General features: G+C 45.2%; 1 protein-coding gene across 3 annotated transcripts in view; it reads left to right on the forward strand.

Moving 5' to 3' along the window:
• Window positions 1–12,915, forward strand: part of STAT6 (signal transducer and activator of transcription 6) — a 79,196-nt gene that overhangs the window by 26,997 nt on the left and 39,284 nt on the right. For all 3 annotated transcript variants that reach the window (XM_039365707.1, XM_039365708.1, XM_039365709.1), the window contains exon 2: window positions 5,587–5,717. In XM_039365707.1, coding sequence (XP_039221641.1) covers window positions 5,587–5,717 — 131 coding nt within the window. The remainder of the gene's footprint in view (window positions 1–5,586; window positions 5,718–12,915) is intronic.

The raw sequence follows: 12,915 nt of genomic DNA on the forward strand, positions 1-12,915 counted from the left end.
AATGGACAGGTTTTATTTTAAGGCACTTGCAATCTTGTTTGGATCTAGTTTAGGATTGGAACCAGCTTGCTGGTTGCTGACATTATTGGAAACTGGTAATGCCACTAACATTTTCTCCATGTCAGGTGTAAAAAAAAATGCTAACTGAATGTAGGTAGTCCTCAACATACGTCCACAATTCTGCGCAAAATTTCTGTTGCAAAATGAATTTGCCCTGTTTTACTAACTTTCTTGCAACAGTTGTTAAGTGAATCACTGCAGTTGTTAAGTTAGTAAAATGGTTGTTAAGTGAATCTGGTTTCCCCACTGACCTAGCTTGTCAGAAGGTTGCAAAAGGAGATCACATGATCCCAGGACACAGGGACTGTAATAAATATGAGTCAGTTGCCAAGTGTCCGAATTTTGATCATGTGGGGAGGCTGCAACAGTCATAAGCGTGAAAAGCGATCATAAGTCACTTTTTTCAGAGCGGTTGTAACTTTGAATGCTCATTAAATGAACTGTTGTAAGCCACGGACTACTTCTATGCTGCGCATACATATAATACTTAACATATTTTAAAAGTCACATAATTTTAAAGGAGACTCAAAACACATTGGAATTTAAGGGATCATGAGATACATTGTGAAGATGAGTTGAACCAGAAGAGATTAAGACAAAAATAAGAGGATGCAACAAGCCTAATTTGCACATAAAATTGAGAGTATTAGATAACTGAGTACTTCTGCCTGATGTCTCTGGTTCCCTAGAAATAGTTAGAAACAGAGCTTTTCCTTGTGTGCATTTCCTCACTGGCTGGGTAAACCCTTTTTTCTTGTGTGTCCTGACTTTCAAATTTCCAGCCTAGGAATGTAATAGTTTATTAATTGATTAGTCTTACAACCAGATAAATAAATAAATAAAATACATGATCTGATTCCAGGATAAAATAGATAAAAGAAAATACACTGATAAAATGCATATATGGTAATGCAAAGAGTCAGCAATCAGATAAATGCATCAGCCTTACAAGATACCCCAGTTTATTCCATGTATCGAGTTCTTAGCATAATTCCCACAGCATTGTCTTATGCCTAAGGATGTCTAAGCTTGTAATAGGACTGTATTACTATTATCCTTCTCACCTGTCTAATTACCTACTCCTATTGGTATCTTATGACTATCACTTTGTTGGTTGTATCTTATGATTTATCATTGTATATGATTTATCACTTTGTTACTTGTATGTATACTGAGAGCTTTTGTACCGGAGACACATTCCTTGTGAGTCCAATCACACTTGGCCAATAAAAAGTATTCTCTTTTTTTCTACTTTCTATTCTATTCTATTCTATTCTATTCTATTCTATTCTATTCTATTCTATTCTATCCTAGCCTATCCTAGCCTATCCTAGCCTATCCTATCCCAGAAGAAAATAAGACAATATTATATTAGTAGCATAATAGTACTTCCCCCTTCTTTTAACACCATCCAAGAACAGCCTCAACATTTTTGCCATCTACTGCCTTGAGTACAGTTCTCAAACTTTACAGGACTCAACTCCCTAAAAGGATGAAACTAAGGATTTCACTGGGGATAGGGCTGGGTGTGAAATAAAGCTACCATTTACTTTGAATGATTAAAGTTTAGTCTGGCTATCGCCAGGGGTCTCAAATATTGTGAAACTGTAATTTCTTGCATAGGCAAAATGGGAAATGAAGCCCAGGGTACTGTTTCTGCTTTGTCTGTGCAAACCTGATCAGGCTTTCTAATTATTTATTGAGTGTGACTTTCCCTCAGTTGTTGCATCCAGACCCATAGTTTTAGAATCTCTGACTTACAGGCTGGCTGCCAGAAATAAGAACTGCTAGAGACAGGGTGTAAATCAGTAGTATAGTTTTCTGCCAACTCACGATGGGTGGAGAAAGAGCATTTTCCTTCTCTAAAATGCCCCAAAGATAAAAACAAATTGGCTGCAGTTCAGTTCTTGACATTCAGTAATTCAGTTCGGCATGCTAAGCCATAATCTAAATTTTCTTAGCATTATGTCTATTGAACTCAGCTGTTTGGTTTGAAAACTAGTAGGTGGCACGTAAACCCTAACCATAAATCTAATAAGATAAACAGATTGGACAGGAGATATTCAGTGACTTAAACATAAGACTCTGGGCCATGCACAAGAAGACAAAAAACAAAAACAGATTTACGCCCAATCTTATTAAAGCCTAGTAGTTCCCCCTCCCATTAAAATTCAGTGGTCCTAGTGACATCAGAGGATTGCCCACAATTACACAATGAGCCAAAGGTTTACTGAAGAAAAAATGATTTTCAGAGTCATTCAGAACACGGTTGAACCTACGGATGCCTCTGGAGCAGCATTGGTGGGAACTACTACAAAAAAAGCCCTGACTTCAAGCCCAGATGCCTTTCACTTCACACGGGATGAAATGGTTAGCAGAGCCTCTTTGTGGTCCAGAACTAGACTGGCAGAATCAGGCTTAACAAGATTCTATATAAGATGGCTTAATGATAGGATTCAGGTTAAAGTGTAGAATCTTAGAAACTGTGATAAAACAACTTTAGTCCCTCATTTATTATTTAGTTCATAAGAATCTCCTCAAACCACATTGGTCTCTTTTTCCCAGGTTTTGCCTGCCTGCACTGAGTAGAATTTAATGAGATAAGCTGCTTACAAACCCTTATTTTATGTCTTGCTGGTTTATGCAATCATTCCTCCTGCTCTTTTTCCAGCCTTCCCCCAATCCACCACATTCTCCTACAGTATATGGAAGTTTGGAGGCAAGACAAAAGTTGTCAACCACACCTGGATTGATTGTTATTTTTTTTTCAATGGAAGACTCACAACTATCTTCTTCAAAGCAAGTGGCAAGCAACGAAGAGATTCTAACACTGAGAAGGCACAATACATTTTACAGGGAATACATTTTAGAGGGAACTCTTACCTACTCCTTATGGGTTTTATTGTAAATTGGAAACTGTTTTGTGGAGCTCAGATAATTGGAAATCACTTTGTTGAGCTTAGATAATTGTTGTTTGGATTGCTGGTGAGTCCAATGACTTGGTTTTAATTGTTGTGGGCCACTTAGAGTCATTATTGTGAGATAGGCAGCTATACAAATAATTTAGATAAAGAAACAGTCATGGCAACCTCTTGGCATCATAGCTACCGCTGAACCTGAAAGTCAGGAGGAGAGAAGAAAGCAGCAGCAATACAGTAACACGACACTGCAGAATGAAGGGAATGTAAGAGAAAAAAAAGTTAAAAAGTGGAGGATCTACAAGAATTTTTCCTTCCCCCAAAGAAAGAGAGCCCTAAATGATAACGATTCTGAGGTTCTCTCCATTTCTTGATAAAAGAATATTGAGAATTTTTGTGATAAAAATAAGAATGTTGAAGTTTGAAGAGCCGGTCTACCAAATATATTTGAGGATTAATTTCATCCAACATTGCCCTTTCCTGTGTTGAAGGGACAGGAGGGTAGGGATTCTTTCTTTGGCCTTTGATAACAAGTGGTTTCTATAAACTTCAAAAAAAGAAGCTTTACAGACTTGGAGAAATCTGCAAACAAACTTATGATCCTGGCCAAGAATAAAAGAGATGAAAAACCAAAAAAATGGCAATAGCAATCGTAAGCTTACTGATTGCAGAATGGAAATTGTTAGTTTTCACATTCTAAACTAGAGAAGAGCTCCTCGGACAAGAAGACAATCTTACTCAAAAGAAATCCAAGCATTACAGACCAGGAAAGTGCTCTTAACCAGATAATTGTAAACTTTGGTCCAGAGTTGGGACTCAATATACCTTATGTTAGAAAGAATTTGCTTAAGATGGATTTTTAAATTAATATTTTTTAAAAAATCAATACTTTTTCTTTGCCCACGGCAATTAATTGATAATGTGAAATATATATTTTAAAATACCAGTTTCATGGGTGGGTTATACTCTATTTTCCCCCTTTTTCTTTGTTATGTTTTTCCTATTGTGTTTTGTGTGTGTGTGTGTGTGTGTGTGTGTGTGTGAGAGAGAGAGAGAGAGAGAGAGAGAACCTGAGGAGGAATTTATGTTTGTAGAGACAAATGTTGGCAAAGGGGGAGTAGGGATTTTTTTTTTATCCTGCCTTTATTATTTTTATAAATTACTTGTCAGATTAAAAGATAAATGGAGAAGAGATGTGGGTTTGGTTTATGGCAAAGAGATGCCTTCACATGTTTTGAAAAAAGTTAAAAAAAAAGTTCATATCTTTTGGAGATATGGTAAGAGCTAGAATTTTTCTGGGATAGAGATGTTGAGAATGTACACTGACAACTGAAACTTAGGACTGACTATGTGAAATGTTAAGTGGGTTTTCAATTAAATCATGAAAACTGTGGGAAGAAAAAAAGCTCCAGATTAAATCCATGAGGGGTATAAAGTGGGACAGTGATTATTGTCAGAGGCAATAATCTGTTATTTATTTGCTTGTTAAATTTATCACCTGACTCTCAGTGATTCTGTGCAGCTCACAAGTAAATCCATTTTTAAACATACAATAAGAAGTAAAACTAAAAGAACAAGAGATGGCAAAGATGAGACAAACCAGACTGGAACAAAAAAGAAAAAAACTCAGGCAATCTAAGAGAGCCTTCACTCACCCTCACCAAAGGTCTGAAAGAAGATTCAGATCTATATACAGTAGTAATAGGGTTTCACTTCTGCTCTTACTGTAAATATTGGCTTCATTCTGTTAGGGATGAAGAAATTAGGGAGTTTCAGCCAAACTGTAGCCTGTTGACTGCACAATACATGCTCCATATCAAACTTAGCTAGATTGTTCTACTATTTTCTTTTTCTCCTGAATGAGACCTGTTAACTTCTGACTCTTAAGGGAGGGGTCCCCAACCTGTGGTCCATGGCCCACTATTAGGCCGTGGCCTACTGGCCAGTGGGCCATGAAATAGGCTGACTAAGACGAAAACAGGATGCCGCACTGCGAAAATGGAGTGGTGCTAGCGCATGCATAGGAAAAATGGGGTGGTGCTAGTGAGTGTCATGCGAGCACTAGCACCACCCTATTTGCTTTGCACGTGCTCATGGCCTCATTTGTGTGTGCGCACGCACGCATGCATAAAATGCTTCCCCCTCCCTTTCCTTCTGGTCCACCAACCGAGCAAGATTGGAGACTTCTGTCTTAAGGTTTCTGAAAAGGTTTGAACACACACCATAAAACAAGATATATCCATGATAAAATTAGCACTGGTGTAAGAAAGTTCAATGAGATATAATGGCAGGGAATTAAATTCATGAATTCCAACCCAATTGGATGGCATTAGATAGAGACTTCATATGAACAATCATAGATAATCTGTTCTGAACCCGCTACTCCGCTGATTCATAGAGCATGCTTTAAATTATAGGAATTATAGTCTAATACATCTAGAGAGGCAGGAAAAATTGTATTTCATTTTTTTGCATTGGGACTAGTTTTGGACTAGAATTAGTGGAAAAGGCCCCTCAAGCAGGAAATGAAACATTAGTCAATACTGCATGTTGTAACATCTTCTGTGCGATGGATTGCAATAATGAACGTTGGTTTTTACCATTTTAGATGACCAATACCAACACGTCCCTGTGGAGCTATGTCTCCACCATGTCTCTGGAGCGGTTCAACGGCTTATATGAAGAATTTCCTCATACTCTACGTTGTCTCCTAGGGGAGTGGCTGGAAACTGAACCATGGTAAGTCAACTAAAAAGGTAATGAATGGTAGACTTAATCAGATTTGACAATGTCTCATTTTTATCCCATGTTCCTAATGCACAGGTGGGTATAGCTTTTTCTCTTTCCATCTGATTATTTTATTGACAGATCATACATTTGGAATAGTTCCTCCATCAATATATTGTACTATAGTTATCATTTCTAGATCATCAATACATTTCAGGCTTTGACTCAGAAATCATCTTGGCCAGTCTCTTTTAGAAATCCATGAGTAATATAATAAGATGGGAAATATGTCTTCCTCTTCTTCAGATCCTTCCAAGAAGGTTTGCAATGCTAAGTGAGGTTTAAGAGTGTTACTCTTTTCTTGGTCATGGCTTGTATAATACATTAGGTTGGGAAGAGTCACATTGTGAATGGAGTCTTTCTGTTAACAAAATTTTGCAAATTAAGTTTTCACTCAAATCTAAACTTCAAGTGTCTTTTATTACCTCTCTTTTTTTCTAACTTGAGTTATAACCAGTGGTGGGATTCAGCCAGTTCAGCAGAACCAGTAGCTAATTTTGTTGCCCAGGTCCAGAATGGATTTCCGGAAGCGGCATCTACACAGAGAACCGGTTGTTCTCCAGCATGATGAGTGGAGAATCCACCAGTGGGTTGTCTCTGCCTTCTTGCTCAGATAGACTAAGTCTAAAAATTGCCACGTCTCCTGCAGAGCTAGACTGTCCCAGTTTTCGACTTAGTCTTCGCTCAGCAGGACGCTATAATTTTGGCTCCTTCTAGGCTTAGTTATTAGGTTGAGAACCCTTGTGGAATTTCCACTACATCAACAATTGGCTTTTTCCCAAATTTCTACAAATTTTTTCCAAATTGACTAGATTTGAACTGCTTGCCCTAATTAGCATATTTGGAGAGATTGTACTCACTTCAGCCGATCCGAGCTCCCGGCCAGCTGAGACAGCCCTTCTTGAGGCGAGGGGGATTTCGCCATTCCCAGCTGATTAATTAGCCAGCAGATTCGTCGGAGCTCTATCGGCCTTCAGATGTTGCACGGAGCCCTCAGCTGATTTTCGGAAGTTTCCTGGCTCTCGGAAGGCTACACGGAGCAACGGACTGCCGAGTCATCCGCTTCTGCTCCTGGACAAACAGAGCCTTCAGCATGGTCAGAATCTCCCCTACGGACTCCGGCCAAGCTGCTCAGGCCGTGCAACCTTCCCTCAGGCTCTGCTGGTCCTGTCAGCAAACCGCTAATTTGGGCGCGGCTGCCATTTTGGACGGCGCACAAACAACTTGTCAGAACAAGAAAAGGTCTTGGAAGGGAGCACTTGAGCACTTGAGGCCACGGACCTCTTTCTGGCTGCCCTGCCAGGGCATTGTGGGGAGGAATTTCACACTTGCCAGCCTCCCAATTTGAATTAACTTGTGAAGCCCAAGGCGAGGCGAGCTTGGCGAGGCCATTTTGTGAGCTGCGCACTCCTCAGCTTCAAGCCATTGCAGTGCTGACAGTCAGGCCTTTGAGGCCAGCATTTTGAGACACCGGGGGAACTTCGGAGGCATTTGACTTGCCCCCCCCTTTTTTCGTAAAAGTTAGATTTCAGAGACAACCCAGAGGTTTCCTTTTTCCTCATTACATCCCCTGGAGCCATAACCAATCCTCCTTCATTGGAATTCACCACTAATTTGCCCAGATCCTTGATTGCAGGGAGTTTTTTTTTATCAGTGGCCACTTGTCCTTATAGGTGCTGGCACTGTGTCGCAGGCCTGACAGGTAGCTGTAGGAAACTACCTGGCTGGCAGCCATTGTATCTGGGGCAGAGCTTGGGTTTCCCTCTCTGTCAGACCAGAATTGTGAATTGCTCCCACTCCGGAAATCTCCTACTCGGAATATCTCGGCTACAATGGCTGATAGCCAGGTAGTTGCCTTTCAAGCTACGCAGCACTCTTCTGGTCCCCCTGCCAAGAAGAAAAGTAAATCCTCCAAATTAGAGGCGGCGGGGAAAATCAAGGCCAAGGCCATTTCCACTAAGAAGCCCTCCAAAACTGCTGAGAGAGAGGCCACAAAGAGGCATCAGGCGCTGGAGCGTGAGTTCTCCAGAGCACAAAAACTCACCTCCAGTGGATCAGAATTGGTTTCCCCCGCTCCACTGGAAAGGTCACCCTTTGAACCACAATACGTGCCGCTTATCTCAGCCCCGCGGGCTTAGTCTCCTCAGAGGGAAACCGGACAGGTGGATCTCCCTCTCCCTTCCCTTACTACAGGCCCCCGGGAGATCCCCCCTTCCCCTAGAGTTCAACAAGCTCCAGAGGCCACCTTCACGCCTACGGCAGCTGGCATCCGTCCACCGGAACAACAGGGGCATGGTCTGACCAGTCTCAGTTTCAGGCCTTCATGGCGCAGGCCTTTGCCCACTACATGGCCTCCTCTATGGGAGGACAGCCCTCCTTAGTGCCCGGGCCCCCATTTCAAACTTTCCACAGACCGAGTCAGCCCCCTTTCCAGGCTCTGCCTTCTCAGACAGATCCTCCCAGGGAGAAGATTTGGGTTTGGAGGATTATGGGACATCTGGCATGCTGATGTCTGAGGATGAGGAAGCATCTCCAGATCCTTCTCCTGTTACCGGCCTCTTTGACCAATCTCTCTTCAGGTCGCTGCTCCTGAAAGCATGCACATCGGCTAACATCACCCCTGAACAGGAGCCACAGCCAACACCTCCTGCCCCCCAGGACTCGAACCCATTGTTCTCTGAGCCGGTGATTGCGGAGAAGCAGATTCCCGTTCCTCCCTTCTTCCGCAATACGGTGCAAAAGCAGTGGTCCTCCCTGGGTACCTCCCCCACTCCAAGTGGAGCAGAGAAAAAACTCTTTAACGTGTCTTCTTCCTTTTCTTCACTCCTGGAGGTGCCACTCGCGGACATACCTTTAACCTCTCTGTTTTCTTCCCCCACTTATCAGGGGGCATGGCTGAGGTCCTAAGAGTGGAGGACAAGAGATTTGAGCTTTCCCTTCGCAGGTCTCACCAAGCCTCGGCGTGGTCTGTAAAGGCAGTGACATCCTCGTCATTCTTCGCCAGATCATCCATCATCTGGCTCCGGGAACTACAGGCTCTAATTCCACCTAACCAGGTGCGAGCACAGCAGACCTTGGGCAAGCTGGTTGCCACATCTGAATACATGGCGGACGCCCCTCTTTATTCTGCCAGGTACTCTGCCCGGTCTATAGCAGCCAGTGTCTCGGCCTCAGGCTACTTTGGCTCAAGCAGTGGCGGACTGACCTAAAGTCCAAGTGGCGTCTGGCAACAGACAGGAGATCGCAACAAGACTCCCGAAGGCAATCCTTCCGCATTGGGCCAACATGGGTCTGGAGACAGCCCTTTCGTGCCGGACCAGCCTGGGACTGGTCTCAAAATCTGTACTCCTTTCCTCCCAGGCAGGATCAGCAACAGGACCGTCAAAGCCCCAGGCCCAGGTCCCAGTACCAGACCAAACGGCCCTTTCGGGGCTCCGGAGGCTGTCCGTATAGACGGAACAAGTGACTACAGGGAGACCTCTCCCAAAGGAGACCGGCTATCCCTATTCGCTGACATTTGGGAGGCCACCACCACAGATTCCTGGGTGCTAGACACCATCCGACAAGGCCTTGCCCTGGAGTTCTTAACCATACCTCCAGGACGCTTCCTCACTTGCCCCAACACGAGGAACGCCACCAAGACAAGGCTCATCTCCATGGCCATCTCCCATCTACTGCAGATAGAGGCCATAGAGCCAGTGCTCACAGAACAGAAGGGACAGGGGTTCTACTCCATTCTATTCGTGGTACCGAAGGCCTCGGGGGGCTGGAGGGCGATATTAGACTTGAAAGGACTAAATTACCCCTTGGCCTACAAGCGGTTCAAGATGCAGACTCTCAAGTCTATCCTGGCCAGCATCAGGAGGGGGGATTTCCTGTCCTCCATAGACCTAACGGAAGCTTATCTTCATGTTCCAATCCTACCCGAGCACTGCAAATTCCTCCAGTTTTGTTACGCGCACCGGCATTTTCAGTACAAAGCTCTCCCGTTTGGGCCTTTCCTCGGCCCCACGAGCATTCACGAAGATCTTAGTAGTATTAGCAGCCCATCTGAGAATGATACTGGTGTGCATTCAATGTTATCTGGACTATATCCTTATTCAGTCCCGTTCCTTCTGTTGGGCCAGTCGGACCTAGCACTCACCATCAGGACTCTTCAGGTTCACGGATTCTCCGTAAACTTTCAAAAGAGCCACACGGTCCTCTCAACTCACCTCCTCCACCTGGGGGCAATCATAGACTCGAACCTTTGCGAGGTTTTCCTTTCCCAGGAACGCCGGGACAGCATCCGGACCCTTGTACACCGAGTCCGAATGGAGAAGGCTGTTCCTCTAGTTCAACTGTCACAGTTGCTGGGGAAAATGGTCTCCTGTATGGGGATCGTTCCATGGGCCAGTTTGCACTCCAGAGAGTTTCAATGGTTCCTTCTTCCCTACCAGAAGTTGAACATGAGCTCCTCCAACAGGAGGGTAAGGGTCCCACGCCGGACACTATCATCTCTCCTGTGGTGGACCTCCCCGGCAATGGCAAAGGGATCCCTCTTCAAGAAGCCTGCCAGGCTCACCTTGACCACAGACGCCAGCTTGTTTGGATGGGGGGCCCACCTCCAGTTATATTTGGCTCAGGGTCAGTGGTCCTGTTCGGACCTGAGCCACAGTATAAACTGGTTGGAATTCAAAGCCATTCATCTGGCCCTACACCACTTCTCCACCAGGGTGGTGGGACAACATGTGGCAGCAAAGGCACACGTAAACAGGCAGGGAGGGACCCGATTCAAGTCCCTTATGCTCGAAGTCCACAGTTTGAACTCTTGGGCAGAGACCAATCTAGCCTTGCTCAAGGCAGAGCATATTTCAGGGGAGACGAACCAACAAGCAGATTCCCTGAGCAGATTTACCATGGACCACTCAGAGTGGCGCCTGGATCCAGCCCTATTCAGGAAGATCTCGGACAGATTCGGCCAACCTCAGTTGGACCTGTTTGCCTCCCCAACCAACTCTCAACTGCCCAGGTTCTTCACCAGGTTCACTTCCCCAGGGGCAGAGGGAATGGACGCTCTTCGCAGCAGGTGGCCAGGGAGTTGCTGTACACCTTGCCTCCCCTTCCCCTGATTCCGGTGACCATCCGCAAGGTGCTGCAGAAACAGGCGGAGATCATTTTGGTTGTTCCACATTGGCCGAGATGCCTGTGGTTTGCCGACCTCGTGGAGCTTTCCATCTCACCTCCATGGAGGATTCCTCCAGAGCACATCTCCCTCAGCCAAGGGACCCTTCAACACCCGGATCCCCAGTGGCTCCAGTTGACCGCCTGGCACTTGAGCGGCAGAATTTAACCAGACAATCCTATTCGTCGAGGGTGATCTCTATGGTCCAAGCTTCCAGACGCCCCTCTACAAATAGGATTTATGATGCGACTTGGAGAAACTTCTGTATGTGGTGCACTAGGCACAACCTCCAGCCTCTTTCAGTGACCATTCCAAATATTCTAGACTATTTGATGGAGGGTCTGGATAAGGGGTTAACTCCTAGCACTATCCGTAGACAGGTAGCGGCCTTATCCACGGTGCTTACTTGTGACAATCTTGGCCGTTTAGCCCAACACCCAGTGGTAAGTGCCTTCCTCAAGGGGGCGACTAATGCCAGGCCACCAGTGATACGTCAATACCCCTCTTGGGACCTGTCTCGGGTTCTTCAGGCCCTGACTTCAACACCATTTGAACCTATGCAGTCTTGCGCTCTGCAATTCTTTTCAATGAAAGTGGCCTTCTTGATTGCGGTCACATCAGCAAGACACATTTCAGAGCTGGCGGCCCTCTCCATTAGAGAAGACCTGTGCACGTTCCATGAGGATAGGGTGGTCCTTCGTTTAGATCCATCGTTTATCCCCAGGGTAAATACCTGGTTCCACAGGTCTCAAGAGGTAGTACTTCCCAACTTCTGTCCCAATCCATCTCATAGATTGGAACGACAGTGGCATAAATTGGATGTACGCAGGGCCCTACGTTATTATATAAAACAGATGTCTGCCTTCCGCAAGTCTGAGGCCCTGTTCGTGTCTTTCCAGCCCTCTTCCATGGGTCAGAAGGTCTCTTCTTCGACCATTGGTAGGAGGATCAGGGCTTGCATTGCCTGTGCTTACCTGTCACATTCCCTACCGATCCCCGGCCACATCACTGCCCATTCCACTCGCAGTGTGGCTGCATCAGCGGCCTGGTCGACACAGGCATCGATTGAAGAAATCTGCAAGGCAGCAACTTGGTCCTCCCCACCCTCCTTCGTCAGACACTATAGGTTGGACAAGTTTGCTTCTTTGGATGCTTTGTTTGGCCGGTGGGTGTTACAACAGGTGATTTCATCTGGTGGGACACAAGCCTAGACTACTTTCCCCCCCGTAGGACATGAGCGGCTTTGGTATGTCCCACCGGTGGATTCTCCACTCATCATGCTGGAGAAGGCGTTGTCTTACCTGAACGCCTTTTCTCAGCATGATGATGGAGAATCCACATCCACCCTTTAACGGCCGTCTGGTCCTGTGTCTCGGGTAAGAGGAGCCATCGCGTCGGACTATCGTCGGTTGCTTCGCCTCGGTCGAAAACTGGGACAGTCTAGCTCTGCAGGAGGCGTGGCAACTTTTAGACTTAGTCTATCTGAGCAAGAAGACTGAGACAACCCACCAGTGGATTCTCCATCATCGTGCTGAGAAAAGGCGTTCAGGTAAGACAACGCCCCTTCACATATTTGAATCCCACCATTTACTTGAGTCTCATTATCTCTTATGTCTCAATTTTCATTTTATCTAGAGTTTATATCTTAGCTTTGATCTAGTCTCTATCTTGTATTTTTCTATAATGTCTGAGATGCAGAGCATGTCTCAGCCTGGATTCAGATTCATGTGCACTTGGATTTTCAGTTAGGGCTGGGCTTGGGTTTGAAATAGTTGCCATCATTACCCTGGGGCTTTTCTGAGAGCAGTCCAAGCTTCAATGTGTCGTTGTCAGTATTCGCAGCTGTGGTCCTCCTTCCTGGATACCAGAGCACTGGGTTCACCTCAGTCGGGTTTCTTTGGCTCCTTCTCAGGTTCTTTGTTGGTGCTACTCTCTTCTGTCCGTTGTAATTCAAATTGGACTTGTTGCTTGTTGCCCTTTCCATTT

This window comes from Crotalus tigris, unplaced genomic scaffold (assembly GCF_016545835.1).
Source record: "Crotalus tigris isolate CLP2741 ecotype Arizona unplaced genomic scaffold, ASM1654583v1 scf7180000020166.501630, whole genome shotgun sequence".
In the NCBI taxonomy this organism is placed as follows: domain Eukaryota; kingdom Metazoa; phylum Chordata; class Lepidosauria; order Squamata; family Viperidae; genus Crotalus; species Crotalus tigris.